We start from the raw sequence: 20,767 nt of genomic DNA on the forward strand, positions 1-20,767 counted from the left end.
TTCTAAGTTACAAGCTCATTACTGTTTGTTGATTATCTGAGTAGGATACTTACCAAAGGATACGCTTTGTGAAGGTGAGGATCAAACATTCAGTTAGAAGTTCATCCTACTCAATTCTCCATGTTCCCAATGGTTTGTTGTGCAGAAGTCTCCCAATTACCTGTCTTCAAAACTATTATGCCACACCTTGCAGTATTCATATTACTAAATTGCTGCCTGTTGTGCAGAAAGAAAGAAAACATTTTTCAAGTTTTGCTACTGTTTTTCTTTGTACCTGTTTAGCATCCATGAGGTTGGGTTTGGATGATTTGCAAAGCATAATAATTATTATTATATTTCTGTTGTGTTATGACTTGCATCAATATTATTTAGTTGGAAAGATGGGTTTAAATCTGTTCAGGACATGAGGAACATTTAGGACTTTTCAACTTAGGGTGAACTAGCCATCTAGTCTCATCAGCTCATACAATTTGAATGATACAGCAGTTAAAGTTACTTGAAATTATAAAAGGCCACATGGTCTTTTAAGTAACTATAAAAAGACCCAGAGGTATGTTGTAAATTGAATGTTTTCAATATATAAAAAGTATAGTTACATATAATTTCTTTTGTATAAATTCATTCATATTGCATATAAATCTAAATTTGAGTGTTTGAAAGTTTTTTTTTTTTTTTTTTTTGTTGTTGTTGTAGCTCTTGAGAAGCATATTACATCTGTTGCTACTGCCAATATTATAACGACTACAACTGTTGGATCTTCTTCTACCACTGATGGATATGTGAAGGATGTTTATCCAACTGAAAAAGTTAACAGTTTAGATATGAACAATGATACAGCAGAGTCTTCAATTCCTGCCTGTAATTCTGAAATGAGGTCATTAAAGAATGGAGATAAAGCTCTTTCATTAATTGACAGCAGCAAGGTACTTTTCAGATTTTTCTTACAAAAAAAAAAAAAGTGCTGTTGTAAATTTACTGTTGATTCGTTCTTTTCTATATCATCGTCCATGAAACTGCTCTTACTGTTCCACAGAAATCTGCATCAGTTAATTCTGGAATAAATGTAATTTTTTTTTTTTTTTTATTTATTTTTTGTGCTAATTTAGTATGATATCAGAAAGACATATTTACACAATTTTTTGGTGGATAGATAGACTATTTAATATTTGATTTTATTATGAGGGAAATGCATATAAGGTTGCATGAGTGAAAGAGGAAACTGTTTCTGTGACTATTAATATTTACAGGTATTTATTACTATTAATAATTGACTAGTCTCATTTCCTTTTTAAGCTACTTGGAAGAGTTTCCACTTGGTTATATTAAATATACCAAGAAATTATATACTTGGTTTAATCCTTTATCCAGAAAAAGATGATTGGATTGAATCTATGGGAAACGACCCTGGAATGGAAAAGGTAAAACGAAAATGGAAACAACAAAATATAATACACATAGCAAACTGGAATGTAAGAGGAATAGCATATAAAGAAATGGAATTAGACCAGTTATTAAATGAAAGAAATTTTAAAATAGCAGTAATCACTGAAACAAAAAAGAAATTAAAAGGAACTATGAGAACTGAAAATTTTAATGTGATATACAGTGGAGTCGACAGAGACCAAAGAGCAAAGCAGGAGTCATGATTTGGATTCATAACTCCCTTTCAAAACAGTTAAAGCATTATAAATTATGGAATGAAAGAATAATAGAAGCTAGAATAAAAATAGATACAGGCTATTTAACAATAATTGGTTTATATGCCCCAGAAGAAGGAAGAGAACAGGATAATATTGATTTTTATAATCAGCTAGAAAAGGTATTATAATAAAATAAATAAAAATGATTACATAATTTTAGCAGGAGACTTAAATGCAAGAATTGGAAACACGAAAATTAATAATAATATAGGAATACATGGAGAACACACTCTAAACAGAAATGGTAAAAAATTGATTGACTTTGTAGTTTATAATAACCTAAAAATAATGAATTCCTTCTAGAAACATAAAGATATACATAAATATACTTGGGCAGCAAGAGGATGGAAATCAATATTAGATTACTTCATATTAAATGAAAAGACATCAAAATTTTCACTAGATGTTAGAGTTCACAGAGGATATGAAATAAGCAGTGACCACTTCCTTGTTAAAATAAAATTAAGATTACCACCTAAATGGCTACAAGTAACAAGAACAGAAAGAAAAATTGAAACATTTGTTTATAAAACTAGACTATTGAATGACACAAATGTACAATGGCTATATGAACAAAGAATTAGCCAATATCTAGATATAATAAAACAAAATGAAGAAATAGAAAGAGAATGGCTTAATATAAAAACGATACTAAATGCAGCAGCAAATGAAAGCTTAGGAAAGACCAAAAAATTCAATAAAAGAAAAAAACTGAAGATCTGGGATGATACAATCAAAGAAATAATCAAAAAGAAAAAAGAAGCCTATCACAAATGGTTAAGCAGTAAAAGATTAGAAGATGAAATAGAACATAAAAGAATAAGAGCCATAGTTAAAAGAGAAGTCAGAAAAAGACATAGAGAATCATGGAATAAATTTGTTTCTAATTTAGGACATGATTTATATAAAATATGACCCAATGTATATAAGATTTTGAAACACTTAAATGCAGATACCAAAGAAAACATAAAATTAAACACAGAATTGAAATTAGAAGAATTTCTAAATTACTACACAGAACTGTGGACAGACAAATATTTTAAAAAAGACAACTGGCAAACAATTAACGAAAATGAAAAGGAAATAACTGAAGAAGAATTAGAAATCAGCCTGAAAGAAACAAGAAACAGAAAATCACCTGGAGAAGATAAGCTAGGTTCAGAACTATATAAATACGCAGGAACAAGATTCAAAGAAAGACTCTTATTATTTTTAAATAAAATTTACTCAACTGGTATCCCCCCCCCCCCACCCAATAGAATGGAAAAAAGCAATTGTAATTCCTATCTTTAAGAAAGGTAGTAGAGATGACCCTAAAAACTATAGAAGTATCAGTATACTAAATTCCTCTTACAAAATAAAATATATAAGCAGAATCTTAAATAACAAACTAATGAAATATTCCGAAAACTTTATTCTAGAAGTACAGAATGGATTTATAAAAGGATGATTATGTATAGACCCAGCCTTTTGCCTAAAATTAATAATAGAGAAAAGAAGAGAATATAATTGTATAATTGACTTTGAAAAAGCATTTGACAAAGTTAAAAGAAACATTATTTAACATATTAAAAGAAAGTCAAATACCAAATAATATCCTAAAAGCTATCACAAGTATATATGAAAATAATCAAATACAAATAAGATTAAATCAAGAGCTATCATATACAAGAGAGATAAACCAAGGGGTCCGACAGGGATGTCCCCTCTCAGCAACTCTTTTTAATATCTACTTAAATGAAATAATAATAAAATGGAGTAAATATTTACATCAAGGAATTAAACTTTCACCAACAGTTAACTTAAACACTCTCCTCTTTGCCGACGACCAAATAATAATTACAAATTCTGAAGATAAACTATAGAAAGCTATTTTAGATCTAAATGAAATATCCAAAGATTATGGTATGATAATATCAACAGAAAAATCAAAAACTATGTCCTTTAAAGGACAAGATCCAGCAAGAACTAAAATAGTAATAGATAACAAGATCTTAGAACAGGTCAATTCATTTAACTACCTAGAATGTATGATCACATATGAAAATGAAAAAGATATAAACGTAAAAATTGCAAAATATTTAAAAATAAAAGGTGTAATTAACTCTATATTTAAACCAAACCTAGTTCAAAAACAAACCAGACTAAAAGTATACAATACATTAGCCCTACCGGTCTTAATGTATGGAAGCAAAATCTGGACAATAAAACAAAAAGACAAACAAAAATTAACAACAGCAGAAATGAAGTTTATGAGAAAAACTGCAAAGTATACCCTATTTGATCACAAAAGAAACGAAGAGATTATGAAAGAATTAAACCAAGAACCAGTAATAGAAAAAATTAAAAAATATAAACATAAATTGATGGAACACGTTCAAAGAATGAAAACAGAAAGATTACCAAAACAAGCCTTAAAGTACAAGCCATTAGGAAAAAGAAAACCAGGACGTCCTCTTAAACAATTCAACGTTGACTTCTAAGGCCGGAACAGGCCATGCTAGGCCTAAATCCTTGATACGCATGATGATGAATCCTTTATCCAAGTGTAAGCAAACAAGTTTGCACCTGAACTATTTTCAGGACTGGGGCAAGAAAGGTGACTACCCAGACTGGTTTCGACCTTTTTTGAGGTCTTGTCAGTGGGAGCCAGACCCAGAGGTGATACCAAGATTGAAGTTACAATGCTATGCATTATGAGAAGGGTCACTACCCAAACTGGTTTCGACCTTGGTATCACCCAGAGGTAATACTAAGGTCGAAACCGGTTTGGGTAATGACCCTTCTCATAATGCATAGCATTATACATACCCATAAGGATATGTGCTTTGCATTATGAGATTCGAAGGCAAGTGATGTGAAGTTATATAGCTTCTATATACACGTTGCCCCCAGTCCTGAAAATAGTTCAAGTGCAAACTTGTTTGCCTACATTTCGATAAAGGATTAAACCAAGCATATAATTTCTTGGTATCTTTAATTTATTTTTAAGCTGCTATAATAAAATTATGCTGAGACAGTGAGGTGGTCATGCAGTGGCTCTTTTTTGTCTGTAAACTGCATCAGTCTCTAACCAATTTATTTTTATTTATTTTTTATTTTTATTATTATTTTTTTTTTATTGGTGGGGAAGGAGACGTTGGGCAGTGTCCAAAATATTAAGTGTCTTGATGTGTTTAAGAGGGTTTAGAAATCAAATTGTATGATCTGATCAAATTAAAGACCTGAAAATAACAACTAATTGTGAAATCTTAATTTTGTTAAGCCATCAAATATCTAGTATATCCCCTTGAGAATATATACCAGAAAATTATGAGATTAAATTCAAATACACATTCTTCTAACCAGAGTACATAAGTTTTCTGATATGCTATAATCCCTTAACGTCTTTACAATATAATGCAACAAAGATACATGCCTCCTCTACACTTTGTCACAACTAATTGTGTAAATAGTTTTAAGCAAATTTCCCTTGAATATTTCAATTTGAGACCTTCAGGAAAATTTCCTTGCTATGTTCTTTTTCATCTATAAACTGGTAAGAAATGGAAAGCAGCTACTGATGTTATGTTATTCAGTAATGAAAGAAATGGAACACACACTGTGCCACTTTAGTCAAAATTTTAAGGCATTTGAGCAATTTCAGCAAAATTCCTTCTTAAGGTCTGCCTTCCATTATATAACTCATTCATTCATTAACGATGGAGGATGTTTTCTCTTCATATTTTCTTACTAATGCAGATTGCCAACAGGACATTTATTCCACTTTTTCATAGGTTCTCTGTTGATAAACAATTGTGTTTCTCCTGCCTGTTTTCTTTTCTGATTTTTTTTTTCTTTATTGCTGATTTTCATACCAAGCTTGCTACAGGTAATTCAGTTCAGTTAGAATCCTGAAGACTTGTGTTTCATTTATTTAGAATCATAATAATATCTGCATTAAGTAAAGAGCTGAGTTTGAATATCTCTAGTTTTGAAATCAGCTTCAATTACATTTTCCTTCATTAAGTGATCAACATAGATGCTGATTAACAGTGGATATGGCATGTTCCATGCTTAGACCTGATTTTACATCAAACCATCTTCTGTACCTCCTTTAATATTAACAGCTGACTTACAATTTAGGATATCTCACTCTGTATATTGTCCTTTTTATAGCATATAATTGTAGGTTTCTGAACAGCTGTTTTCAACAAATCTTATCATATATCTTTTCCTGATCTACAGAACTTAAATACAGATCCTTATTATATTTCCATGATTTCTTGACTGTTTGTCTTATAAAAATCTGATCCTAACAACCTATGTTTGTCTCTGTTTAGTCTGTTGTTTAGTAAGAATAAATTTTACCAGGAACACACAATAGGGAAATTATTACTCTGTAATTTTCATATTCCTACCATAAACCTTTTATATTATTCAAGGTATACATTTTTGGTCGTTTTTATAGATAGAAATACACTTTTATTAATACAGACCAGTATTTTACAAATAAACATTTATTAAAACCTACCAGTTTCGCCAGCAAACTGTCTGGCTTTTTCAAGGTATTACGGAGATATGAAAGTAAATGCAAATTAAAAGGAACATAAAAAACGTTGTAAACCAAACTAGTATCTATGGTTACACGTTTCGCGTGACAAAGATGGCTTATTGTTCTTATTCATTATTACGCATGCGTGTTTGTTGTAGACTTGTAATGTGATTACTGGCTAGCTGTAGTTCAGATTGATTGAGAGAGAGGATCAAGTTTTTCCACGAACTGTTGAGAATTATACCCTGATTTCTGTTGAGGTTTCCGCCGGTTATTAGTACTATTGTGGCTTCCTTAAATACACGATGCCTGTAGTCGTCATCGAGATATGGCATGGAGCTGTTTTGCCAATCTATCGTGTGGTTAGACGTGCAGAAATGATGTGCTAAGCCAGAAGAAATGCTTCTGTTGTGGTTTACATCACCAACATGTTCTTTTTGTCTAATTTCTAAACTTCGTGAAGTTTGTCCAATGTAGGCAAGACCACAGGAGCAGGGAATGTAATATACTCCTGGATATTTGTAGAACGGAACTTTATCTTTTGGAGATCCTAAAACTTGTCTGATGTTGGTGGTTGGTTTGAAGACCACTCTGATGTTGTTGGCTCTTAGTATTCTTGCTATTTGATAAGAAATTGACTTGATGAAAGGTATCACTACAGTAGAAACATGCTGACGGTGGGATTCTTCTTGTCTGGGGTTGTCATTGTATAGATATTTTTTGATGATGTTTTGAGGGTATCCATTTTGTGATAATGTGTTGGCTATTAGTGAGAGTTCATTCTGTGTATCCTCCTCTTCTGATATAAACTTTTTGGCTCTATGTTTCAACATGTGGATAATAAACTTATTAAATAATAAAATACGATCATCAGAATCCTATATCAAGAATAGTCAACATTTTGTAAATAAACTCCAAGCCATTACGATTGCACCAACTGACATGCTAGCCAGCCTAGATGTTGTATCCCTTTTCACCAATGTTCCAGTAGAAGAGGTAATAAACATCATCCAAGACCTCTTTCCTCTAGACATCACACAAATGTTTAGACACTGCCTTCAATCTAATTTCTTCAAAGTTAACAACACCATATACCAACAATTAGAAGGCCTAGCAATGGGAAGCCCACTATCACCATCTTGTGCAGACCTTTTCATGGAAAAACTTGAAAAAGAAATTCTCTCTGCAATCTCTCCGAAACCATCTACATGGTGGAGATATGTGGATGATATATTCATCATTTGGCAAGACAGCTTAGACAACCTTAAATCGTTTGTGGATAAAATCAACTCAATACATAGCAAGATAAAATTCACTCTGGAAGTAGAAAACAACAACCAACTGCATTTTTTAGATATTTTGATAAAAAAACAACCTAACAGTGTCAAATTATCCATTTACAGAAAGCCCACAGATACTGGAAGATATCTTCACTATACTTCAAACCATCACAAGTCACACAAACTGAGTATTATCCACATGTTGAAACATAGAGCCAAAAAGTTTATATCAGAAGAGGAGGATACACAGAATGAACTCTCACTAATAGCCAACACATTATCACAAAATGGATACCCTCAAAACATCATCAAAAAATATCTATACAATGACAACCCCAGACAAGAAGAATCCCACCGTCAGCATGTTTCTACTGTAGTGATACCTTTCATCAAGTCAATTTCTTATCAAATAGCAAGAATACTAAGAGCCAACAACATCAGAGTGGTCTTCAAACCAACCACCAACATCAGACAAGTTTTAGGATCTCCAAAAGATAAAGTTCCGTTCTACAAATATCCAGGAGTATATTACATTCCCTGCTCCTGTGGTCTTGCCTACATTGGACAAACTTCACGAAGTTTAGAAATTAGACAAAAAGAACATGTTGGTGATGTAAACCACAACAGAAGCATTTCTTCTGGTTAGCACATCATTTCTGCACGTCTAACCACACGATAGATTGGCAAAACAGCTCCATGCCATATCTCGATGACGACTACAGGCATCGTGTATTTAAGGAAGCCACAATAGTACTAATAACCGGCGGAAACCTCAACAGAAATCAGGGTATAATTCTCAACAGTTCGTGGAAAAACTTGATCCTCTCTCTCAATCAATCTGAACTACAGCTAGCCAGTAATCACATTACAAGTCTACAACAAACACGCATGCGTGATAATGAATAAGAACAATAAGCCATCTTTGTCACACGAAACGTGTAACCATAGATACTAGTTTGGTTTACAACGTTTTTTATGTTCCTTTTAATTTGCATTTACTTTCATATCTCCGTAATACCTTGAAAAAGCCAGACAGTTTGCTGGCGAAACTGGTAGGTTTTAATAAATGTTTATTTGTAAAATACTGGTCTGTATTAATAAAAGTGTATTTCTAAATCTTTTATATGTTTGAGCATATGCTCTTTTTAATAGGAGTGATGTAGTTATGCCTACATTATCAGTGTTTCAGTCAGTATATGCTCAAATATTATCATGTTGGAGGCTTAATAGAATATATACAGCTCTCAGAAAGGATTAAAACTGATTTTTAATGCTTCCAATATTTTGTCTGACACTGAGACATCTTCAGGGATTACTAAAAAAACTAATGTACCACACACTCAAATACAACACAATACTCATTGAAAGACGTGGGTGACTCTAAAGTTCTATCTAGGTAGTGTGTCCTCTATGGGCATTTGCAGGTGGCCTAGGATGTAAGGTAGGATCTCTGATAATTAATGTTTCCCAAATTTTGGGAAATTTTATGCAACCATATTTATTTAAATTTGGTTGATTTCTGAGTGCTGCCACAGATTCTAAAAATAGTCTTCATTTTTTGAATTTACTATGGTGGAGCATGGTAGTTTTTTTTGACCAGATTGACCATAGTCATGATTGCAGATGTATGATTTGTGCTCTTCTAAGTGATGTTGCTGATCTACCTGTCTGTCCAAAGTAAGACAGCTTGCAAGAACAGGGTACTTTATAAATTCCAGACACTGAGAGAAGAGGCAGCTGATCTTTGATAGAACGGATAAGAGTAGCAAGTTTATGGTGGGGCTTAAACGCTGTATGGAGGTTGTACTTTTTTAAGCACCTGGCTATTTTTTCTGATGTGCCATGGATGTAGGGTATGGTGATGGCATTTCTGAACTCCACAGGATATCTGAAGCTGTCAGGTAGTCTATAGGGTGGTTGATGATTTTCATCTGCCTATTGTTAAACTACCAACCACCCTGCAGGCTACCTGATAGCTTCAGATATCCAGTGATTTCTAGACCTGGAGAATCAGATTACCTGTCTCTTTGCCCACTCATATTATTAAAACTTATGATGGTTTACCACTACTTTTTTTTTTTTTTTTTTAGATGTGACTTGCATAAATCTCACATCCTATCTCCTACTATTCTTTTATATGAAGCAAGAAATGAAGGACTTCCACTCTCTTTTAATTATATGGTACATAAATATAAAATATAAAAAAAATGTATATTTAAAATAATGTAAACAGATAAAAAATAGGGACAAAAGAAATATTGAACCATTAAAATAGACTCAAATGGTTAAATGACAAAGAAATTTTACCTAAAACCAGCTGTACATATAACTAATAATGCTCTTTACTAACCTCCAAATCATTAAGGTTAGTAAAGTGTCCAAAGTATTTGTTAAGAAATTAAAAAAAAAATTCAGAGGTAACTGGATTTTTAGAATAATGTAAAAAAAACAATGCATCATTAAGAACATCATCAACACCCTCCAATATTTGCTATCAACTTGAAGTGGCATATTCCTGGAACTGGCATGTACATGTCAGTTCCAGGAATATTTTTTTCTCTCTCTCTCTCATTCCCCTCTTCCCTCAAAGTAGTATGCAAAACTGATTTTGAGATGGCATTTAGTTCTCACATTGCATTTGTTTTATTTTATTCAACGGCTTCAAGCCTTATTCTTTATAAATGATGACATTAGGAACAAGGAGAGGTCACACATTTCTTGTTAGTCTGTAAGAACAGGTGGCCTTATTTGCTGATCATCTACTGAAGGTTCCTGAGAGCACTGCAGCTGTTCTAATCATGATTAATTTGCTTTCTCAGTCCCTCTGAAATATTAATCCACACAAAAACACTGTTACCAGTAGTATTATTCCATGATCTGAAGTTTGAAAGATAAGCCTTTACTAATGCACATACATTACTCTGTAACATTGAACTGAAATCAAAGAGTAGTGCAAAACACAATAGACAAAAACTACCAAAACAAAACTGAGTTATTGTGGGCAACAATAATTACTAAGCAAGGTGGCATAATAGAGGTTTAATTTTCAGTGTCATGAATGCTTTGAATTATAATAGCACTAGCCCTAGATCTCTTTGATAAGTGCTTTGGCTCCCGCTCTGATAGGCTGTTAACCCTGTCTGCCTGGTTTGTCAGTTGCATGTATTCTTTGACTAGATTGTCTGTCTTTCACGAGGAAAAAAAAAACAGATTTTGTATGGAAAAACTGCCACCTCTGTATCAAGACCAGTTGATTCAACTGTAGTTGAGAAGACCTTATAGGATTCATCATGTCCTTGATGGGATTCGAACCACATTCATAGTGATTATTGATGGAGCTACAGAGACTCTGTCCTGGTATATTCTTCTCAGTATTTTTATTCAGCATTATAATCAGAGGCAGCTTGTGCGTAGGTACTGCAGAACTGCAGCATCCCCAATTTTACTCGATATATAAATATATTTATTAATTTATTTATATTTGCTTGCAATATTTAATTTTATCATCAACAATATCCTATACAATTCTCTTATTTTGTATAAAAAATAATATAAATCCATCTTGTAGCACTTACGAGGGCGAAGGACACTAGCCATGTGCGTGCAAGCATATTGAGATGCGAGCTGTTAGTATAATGCAGCACTGTCCATCGTGCAGTTCCACTGTTGTTTATATGCAGTTTGCGCTACTAGTAGAGTGTTCATAGTGCTTATCGTGTTTACTCTGTCTCTTTAAATATTTGGACATTACAATTAAAGGATTTCATTGTAATGTCCAAAAATTGTAAATCCATTCCTTTAATTACAAATAAAGAAATGGATGTTATTTTTAAGTAATTTTAATTATACTAAACTGTATAATTTTATCAATAATAAACAATATTTTTTCATGTTTAATTTTTTTAAAAAAATATTTACCATAATTTTGATATTTTATCCAAACACGTATACACTGTACTTACAGTGTGTATGTATATTTCGAAAGTTGCAGCACCCCCACAATTTCAAGCCACAAGCTACCACTGATTATAATACCAAAATATAAATCAGACATTGAACTACCAGAGTACTGAATAGAGGATTTTTACCCTTTTAGGTTCCTGCTTGATCTGATGAGAATCAACAGTTCAAAACAGCTTTCACGCCAGTGAAACCTACTCGCTGTACTAATAAAATGCAAATATATGGACTCATTGGCAGAGTCTTTTTTTTTTTTTTTTTTTTTAAATAGTGCAAAGCCAAGGTATCCTGTGCCAAAGGTTTTCATAAATTCGGATAAATTTGAAACTTTTATGTTTTACTTATTTGGTTTTAAAATGATAATGGAATATATAATATCTACATTATATATTAAGCATCATAATACTTGGCATTGTTTTCATAAAACATGCATGGAATGATGTTTTCTTTGGAAAGACATTAGATCAAATTCTTTCCAGAATGCAAGGAACATTGGAAGGACTTTTCAGGAATTTTAAAATAATGGAGTTGCACATCAGTAATGCATAAAAGAAAGAAAGAAAAAAAAAAACTCCTCCTCATATAAAGATGATGCAGGAGTTTTCATCTGGGAAAGTCAGGTTTTTACCTGGCAAATATTAATTGCATAATGTCCTCTTATAAGTAACAGGTCAAGGTATCCTGTGCCAAAGGTTTTCATAAATTCGGATAAATTTGAAACTTTTATGTTTTACTTATTTGGTTTTAAAATGATAATGGAATATATAATATCTACATTATATATTAAGCATCATAATACTTGGCATTGTTTTCATAAAACATGCATGGAATGATGTTTTCTTTGGAAAGACATTAGATCAAATTCTTTCCAGAATGCAAGGAACATTGGAAGGACTTTTCAGGAATTTTAAAATAATGGAGTTGCACATCAGTAATGCATAAAAGAAAGAAAGAAAACAAAAACTCCTCCTCATATAAAGATGATGCAGGAGTTTTCATCTGGGAAAGTCAGGTTTTTACCTGGCAAATATTAATTGCATAATGTCCTCTTATAAGTAACAGGTCATTTATATGTAAATGAAGATGAAATGAGATACTTATTTGATATTAAAAAAGTAGGTGCAGAATAATCTTTAGCATTTCCCTTCAAAACTGAATAGTTCTCTGACTGTGATAATTGAATCTCATTATGGCAGGCTATACTTTTCTTTATTTTGATTTGTCCTTTTTCTTGATGTTAAATGGTAACATACTCTCATTTTATTTCTCAAATCATAAACTTTTTTCATAGGTTTTAGAAAACAATGCACTTAAACTCTCTGGAACTGATTGTCAGATATCAAATCACTTTAAACAAGGTGATTCAGATGTGAATTTACACCACAACACTTCAGAAGCTAATGACAATGATTCACACTGGTTATCACAAAGTTTTTCTCTCTCACTCCTTGGTAGTTCAACCCCAAGTAGCAGGTTAGTTTCTTATAATTACGTTAATATAGTTTTATTATGAAAATATTTCTTATTTTTAACATTCAGTGTGTATATCTATCTATCTATCATATATATATATATATATATATATATATATATATATATATATATATATATATATATAAAAGCATGTAAACTTTGATAGTTCATGGATAGATAAATAAGAGTTTGTAAGGCAGACAGACAGATTAAAATATTAATAGTTACTTTAATTAAAAAACAATGTTTTTTCCTAATGTACATAGGACTTCTGGTAATTTATCTCTAGTAAAAGTTTGCTCTACCTTATTTTTTCACGACAATGATCAGATTGAAATCAAAACTGACAAATTATAAGATAGATTTTAACCATAAAATTTTATTAAATTTAATCCAGCTAGAGCAGAATTACTAATATCATTTAAAACCTCTTTACCAAAATTTTCTAATAAAAGTGATCCTGTCTTCCGGAACTAAAACTGAATCACAAAGACTTCTTATGCGTTTTATAAATTCCTACATTTGCACCTATTCCACTTAGTCAGAGAGTTGCTGCAACATAAAATGTTGACATGTTGGCACTTTGTAGCCCCGAATATAATTGAACTGAAAACTGGAACAGTTTGACAAATTTTTGTAAAAGGTTGAATACAAAATTGGAGTAAAATTCATCCCATATAATTGGTGTGTGTGTGTGTGTGTGTGTGTGTGTGTGTGCATGTCACCATACTAATACTAATATTACTACTAATAATAATGGAGCCTCCATAGTTAACTCAGTATAAAGAAAGCCATTTAGTTAGAAATACCTGAGTTCAAATCCTGTTCATGATGCAAAGAATTTTTATCAGTCCTCTTCAACTCAAAGTGAGTTATTTATCCCATCTCATATGAAGATGGTAGGGTTTTACTCCAAAAAACTTGGGAGTTTCATCTTGCAAACTAGTCCCCATGAACACACATTATCTACGGATATAAAACACTTACCAGGTATAGAAGACAATGCGAAACCATTTTGTTCTCTAATTATTTCCTAGTAAAATAGCATTGCTACCTCACCAACTATTTGATCGAGGAAAGAGAGAGTAGGATAAGGGAGAGTAATAATAATAATTAAGATTTTTTTTTTTTTTTTTACATAATCTTTTCAAGATTGTGTAAAACACGTAAAATACATAAAATGCATATACTGACTGAAAGGAATATCCCTCAAAAAAAAAAAAATGCTACACATGTCTACATAACATATGTAAAGGGAACATTATGCTAAGCTTCAATTACATCACAAGTTAATCCATTAAAAACTACTTTTTTTTTTTTTTAATACACCTCACTTCATGTCTTATAATTCATTTTTCAATGAACTGTCATTCAATGATTTGTAGTTTTGGTGAATTGTTCATTTTAGAAATTATGGACTTTACAACTGTGTTATAAATAACTATTTTAATATCCTGACGTTTCGATCTTCATATTAAGACCATCATCTGTAGCATATACAAATATACAGGACAAGCTGAGTTACATTACATAGAGTAAGCTAGAGAAACAATGAATTCATCACATGTTATTCTACTGGCATGACCTCTAGTGAAAAAAAAAGAAATTATTTATAAGCTACATCAAGCTAAATTTTATTTATGATAACAGGAATAAACATTCTTTTTTACAGATAGTTTTCTTTCAGTAAAATGATGTCCTATTTTTAGCATTGCAATTGTTATTTTTGATTTACGATCCTGGAATTTCTATAGTCCTGTTTATAGTTGCTCTTAGAGAGGATGGTTCCGTGGATTGAATATATGCCTTCCATATGTTTGGGATTTTTAGACCATCATTATTGTTCAGATTGGGATGGTTGGTAATAATCTCACAGGCTTCCTTAAATTTGCGTTCATACCATGTTTTGGTGTGATGTAGACAACTAGTGCTTTTCCAGTCAATTCTATGTAAGGTATTCAGGGCATGATCAGAAAGACCAGCTTAACCATAATTATTATATTTAATGTGTCGTTTATGTTCTTTTTGTCTGATAGGAATTGTGGTCCTGTTTCTCCTATATATGGAATAACATCATTGTGTCATATGTTACAGGTGCAATTAAATATATACTCCAGAGTGGGCCAGTGGAGGGAGTGGGTCTTTGGATGAGTTGAGTAAGCTTTTTAATTTTGCGGGAGGTTTAAAGGTGGCTTTGAGGTTGTATTTTGTAGTATTCTGTTTATTTTATCTCGTATTCCTTTAATGTAAGAAATGGGTATAGTTTTATTGTAGTCTGGTTTGTCTTTGTTTTTTTATTGAGGTCTTGTAGAGAATTTTTGTTAATAGTGTTTTGGCTGTACATATTTTTTTTTTGAAAAGTATTGCTGATAACTCTAAATTCATCTTTCAGAGTTTATTTATTGGAGCAGATCTTCAAAGCCCTGTTTTTTAGAGTATTAATGACACCTAGTTTTTGTGTTGGGTGGTGGTAGGAGTTTATGTGTATATATTGGCCAGTATGCGTCGGTTTCCGGTAAACAATGAAGGAAAGATTGCCAGAAGGAAGATGTGTGACAAGTGTATCTAGAAATGGAAGCGTGTTCTGTTTTTCAATCTCAATTGTGAACTGTTTGTGTTGTTTGTTTAGGTGGCTAAGGAATGTTGTTTAGCGTCTGGCAGCCATGGGACCAGATTGCGAAAACATCGTCAACGTATCTAAGCCAGACTTTGGGTTTTAAAGGAGAGGAACCTAAAGCAAGTTGCTCAAAATGTTTCATATAAAAGTTAGCAATAGGGTGGATAATGGCAAGCCCATGGTTGTGCCTTCTTTTTGTAGGTAGAAAGTGTTTTGCCATACAAAATAACCAGAACGCAATACATGTGCAAAGAGCAGTGTGATATCTGGAGGGAATTTGTTCTGTAAAAGAAGGATTGTGTCATTGATTGGGTCATTCATAAAGACGGTAGGGATGTCAAAACTTAATGATAAATCATCTTTTTCTAATGTGATGTCTTATTTATGATATTTATGAAGTGTTGTGTGTTTTTGATATAGGAGGGGGAATGACCTACCAACTCTTTGAGTGTTGCTGCTAATTTCTTGGCTAAGTGATAATTCGGGCTATCTATCCCTTCGACTATAGGCCGAAGTGATGTGTTTACTTTGTGTATTTTCTTTAGCCCGTAAATTCTTGCGGAACGAGCGTAGGGCAGAAATAGTTTTTTGACTGTATCTTCGGGCCATGTGGTGATTGACTTAAGTAGTTTCTCTGTTTTCTTTTTTATTCTATTGGTTGGGTTGTAATTAACGAGTTGGTATGTGTTATTGTCCGCAACTAGTAGATTCATTTTTTCTACATAAGTGGTTTGGTTTAAAATAACGGTGGCACTTCCTTTATTGGCTCTAGTTATTACGATGTTCGGATTTGACTTTAATGATTTTATTTCCGCTAATTCATGTTTTTATATAATTTGTTAAGTTGCTTGTTATTGTTTCATTATGATTTAAAATGTTGGCGGTTTCTAGACGTATTTTGTCTGCTATGTTATTTGGGATGAATCTTAAGCCTTTTTCTATTTTGCAAATAAATTCAAGTTTGTTTATCGACCTGGGCGCTACTGCAAAATTTAGACCTTTATTAAGTACAGAGAGTTCGTCTCTGTTTAAAGCGTGGTTGGATAGGTTACCTACATTATTGTTACCTGTAGGCGATTGGTGGCTCCTGTTGTTTCTTGCTTCTGGTTGGTTGTTATCGTTCACTGTGGAGAAATTTGAATATGGCGGTTGGTCTTTGAAATTTAGAAATTAGGTTTCCTTCTTATTTCCTTCTTATAATCCTTCAAACGAACAAAGAAAACCTAATTTCTAAATTTCAAAGACTAAAAGATCGACCATATTCATATTTCTCCACAGTGAACGATAACAACCAACCAGAAGCAAGAAACAACAGGAGCCACCAATCGCCTACAGGTAACAATAACGTAGTTAACCTATCCAACTATGCTTTAAACAAAGACAATCTCTCTGTACTTAATAAAGGTCTAAATTTTGCCGTAGTACCCAGGTCGATAAACAAACTTGAATTTATTTGTAACAGAAAAGGCTTAAAGATTCATTCCGAATAATAGCAGACAAAATACGTTTAGAAACTGCCAACATTTTAAATCATAACAAAGCAATAACAAGCAACTTAACAAAACACGAATTAACTGCGACAAAATCATTAAAGTCAAATCCGAACATCTTAATAACTAGAGCCGATAAAGGAAGTGGTACCGTTATTTTAAACCGAACCACTTATGTAGAAAAAAGTAACCTACTAGTCACGGACAATAACACATACCAATTCGTTAATTACAACCCAACCAATAGAATAAAAAAGAAGACAGAGAAGCTACTTAAGTCAATCACCACATGGCCCGAAGGTACAGTCAAAAAACTATTTCTGCACTACGCTCGTTCCGCAAAAATTTATGGGCTAAAGAAAATACACAAAATAAATACACACAATAACCACGCCTATAGTCGAAAGGATAGATAGCCCGAATTATCACTTAGCCAAGAAATTAGCGGCAACACTCAAGGAGTTGGTAGGTCATTCCCCCTCCTATATCAAAAACACACAACACTTCATAAACATCATCAAAGACATCACATTAGAAAAAGATGATTTATTAGTCAAATTTGACGTCTCTGCCCTCTTTACGAATGTCCCAATCAATGACACAATCCTTCTTTTACAGAACAAATTCCCTCCAGATATCACACTGCTCTTTGCACATTGTATTGCGTTCTGGTTATTTTGTATAGCAAAATACTTTCTACCTACAAAAAGAAGGCACAGCCATGGGCTTGCCATTATCCACCCTATTGCTAACTTTTATATGGAACATTTTGAGCAACTTGCTTTAGGTTCCTCTCCTTTAAAACCCAAAGTCTGGCTTAGATATGTTGACGATGTTTTCGCAATCTGGTCCCATGGCCACTAGACACATTCCTTAGCCACCTAAACAAACAACACAAACGCATACAGTTCACAATTCAGATTGAAAAACAGAACACACTTCCATTTCTAGATACACCTGTCACACGTTTTCCTTCTGGCAATCTTTCCTTCACTGTTTACTGGAAACCGACACATACTGGCCAATATATACACATAAACTCCTAATACAGGGGTGCTTAAGGGTCAAAGCCATATAACTGAGAGGAGACCTTCACATAGCCTTTAAACGAATGCGGAGAACCGACTAGAGCTTCTGACCTAATGTCCAATCCTCACCTTCTCGTGGTGCGCCCTGTTGGGTATCTACCTGGATACTGAACGAACAAGGATGGGCTGCCAATTTGGGATTTAGCTGACCAAATTGTATTCTTATTGGCTTAAACCAATATACAAAATGATGTTACAACATGACAAAATTTCATGCCGGCTGGTGCATCGCCCGGTTAAACAAGGCCCCCATTGTTTTCATCAGGGAACCAGGGTTAACGGCGAAAAGTCAGCAACTGGAACAAATCTGAAAAAACACCCGAACTCAACATCACCAGCGTTAAAAATCGGTACTATCAACATGAGAAGCCTGAATGGCAAAGAAATGGAGCTAGCGGAGGATTTAGATAAGTACCAGATCGACATAATAGGAGTGACTGAAACAAAAAAAAAAAAAAAAAAACTGGTGAGATCTTTCTGAGCAATAAATACAAAATTTATATTATATTCAGGCAATGACAATCAAGGAAAAGAAGGAGTAGCCATAGTATTCAACACAAAATACAAGGCTAATCTTCTTGAATGGCAGGCAGTCTCAAGTAGAGTGATGTGGGCAAATATCAGAATGGGGAACTGGACAATGAGATTTATTTGTTCCTAGGGTCCCACAGAAGGTTCTAGTAATGTAGAAATGGAGGAATATTTTGAGGATTTAAAGAAAGCATCTGACACAATGCAAAAGGAAAAGTTAGTCCTTGTTGGGGATCTAAATAGCAGAGTAGGAAATGATTGTCAGACATACAAAAATATTTTGGGAAAATTTGGAGAAAACAGCAAAGCTAATAATAATGGCAAATATTTGTTGGATTTCTGTTCAGAACATGGACTGGTTATTACTAACAATATGATCCAACATAAAAATGTGCACAAATTCACATGGAGAGAAGAGCAAGGAATAAGAAAAGTCTCATTGACTATGTTATTGTTGATAGTGATGTTTTCTCCCTTGTGCAGGACACCAGAGTGTACAGAGAGGATTTGAAATTGGAAGTGATCACTATTTAGTCTTGAGCAGGATAAAATTGAATATCATATTGAAAAGAATAACATGTAAGAAAGTTTTAAAGTGAATAAAAGTTGATCAGCTCTCAGATGTGAACTGTAGACTAAAATGCACAAAGATTATTGAAGAAAAAATGAAAGAGTTTGAGAACAGGAACCAAACTTTAGAGATTCAGTGGCAAGCCTTGAAGAAAACTTTGATTGATTCAGCCAGAGAGGCATGTGGTGAGGTTGTCTGCAAGGATAGAAAAATCAGAACTCCATGGTGGACACAGGAAATTAAAGAGGCAGTGAAGGAAAAGAAGAAAGCATATCAAATGTTCCTAGCAAATAAGTCAACTTGTGCTCTTAGAGAATACAGAGACAAATGTAAGAAAGCTAAACAGTGTGTAAAACTAGCTAAACAAAAGTCATGGGAGGATTTTGGCAATAACATAGAAAATAAATATCAAGATGGTGGCAAAATATTTTGGAGGTTGTTGAAGAAGCTAAGAAATGGAGGAAAGAGCACTGTAAAAGGAGTTAGAGATGATAAAGGTGACATGAAAATGGGAGAAAAAGATATCCTTGAAGTATGGAGTAATTACTTCGAGAAATTGCTAAATGAAACAAGCAGTGATAACACAGTGGTAAAGAACACTCAAGCATATGGTCAGGAATACATATCCATACTTGAAGTAGAAAAAGCCATCAAAGGATTAAAATGTGGAAAAGGCAGCAGGAGTAGATGATATTCGACCAGAAATGCTGAAGTATGGTGGTATAAAAGTCTTGCAGTGGCTGCACTGCATAGTTCAGAAGGCCTGCGCAGAGGGACGAATTCCCAATGATTGGAGTAGATCTCTCATAGTACCCATATATAAAAAGGGAAATAAAACTGAATGTGAGAAATACAAAGGTATTTCCCTACTGAGCGTTCCTGGTGAGATATATATGCAAGTCTACTTGAGAAACAGTCGAGAAGAATTGTAGAAGAAAAGCTTGGTGAAGAACAAGCTGGATTCAGGCCAAATAGAGGCTGTCAGGATCAGATCTTCACTTTACGACAATTAGTGGATAAATCATGGGAATATAACAGAGATCTCTATTTGAGATTTGTAGATCTGGAAAAGGCATATGATAAGGTGCCAAGAGAGAGAAGCTATTCAATATGCTATAGTTATATGGTGTCAATGGGGCATTATATCAAGCAATACTTAGTCTTTATTTGAGTTGTAAGTCAGCAGTTAGAATTGATGGTTTAATATTAAATCTGGTGTGAGACAAGGATGTACATTATCCCCTCTGTTATTCATTATCTATATGGATCACATTATGAAGGAAAGTGGTATTAAATATGATATCAAAATTGGAGATGTTAATGTCACCTCTTTGCTTTATGCAGACGATGTTATACTTATCAATAAATATGCTGCAAGTCTGCAAGATTCGTTGACTAAATTGAAAAGCTGTTGTAATAGATATGGCATGAAGGTCAGCAATAAAAACACAAAGACAATGAAAATAGGCAGAATCGTTGAAAATGTCAACTGCATTGTGAACGGAGTAACTGTGTGAACAAGT

General features: G+C 33.2%; 1 protein-coding gene across 2 annotated transcripts in view; it reads left to right on the forward strand.

The window, feature by feature from the left end:
• The window catches only part of LOC150100741 (uncharacterized), a 207,183-nt gene that overhangs the window by 73,105 nt on the left and 113,311 nt on the right, over positions 1 to 20,767 (forward strand). For both annotated transcript variants that reach the window (XM_090401717.1, XM_090401718.1), the window contains exons 9-10: positions 694 to 923; positions 12,766 to 12,947. In XM_090401717.1, the coding sequence (XP_090257843.1) occupies positions 694 to 923; positions 12,766 to 12,947 (412 nt within the window). The remainder of the gene's footprint in view (positions 1 to 693; positions 924 to 12,765; positions 12,948 to 20,767) is intronic.

Source organism: Typopeltis vanoorti, chromosome 12, assembly GCF_054136105.1.
Source record: "Typopeltis vanoorti isolate ZY-2024b chromosome 12, IOZ_Tvanoo_1.0, whole genome shotgun sequence".
In the NCBI taxonomy this organism is placed as follows: Eukaryota; Metazoa; Arthropoda; class Arachnida; order Uropygi; family Thelyphonidae; genus Typopeltis; species Typopeltis vanoorti.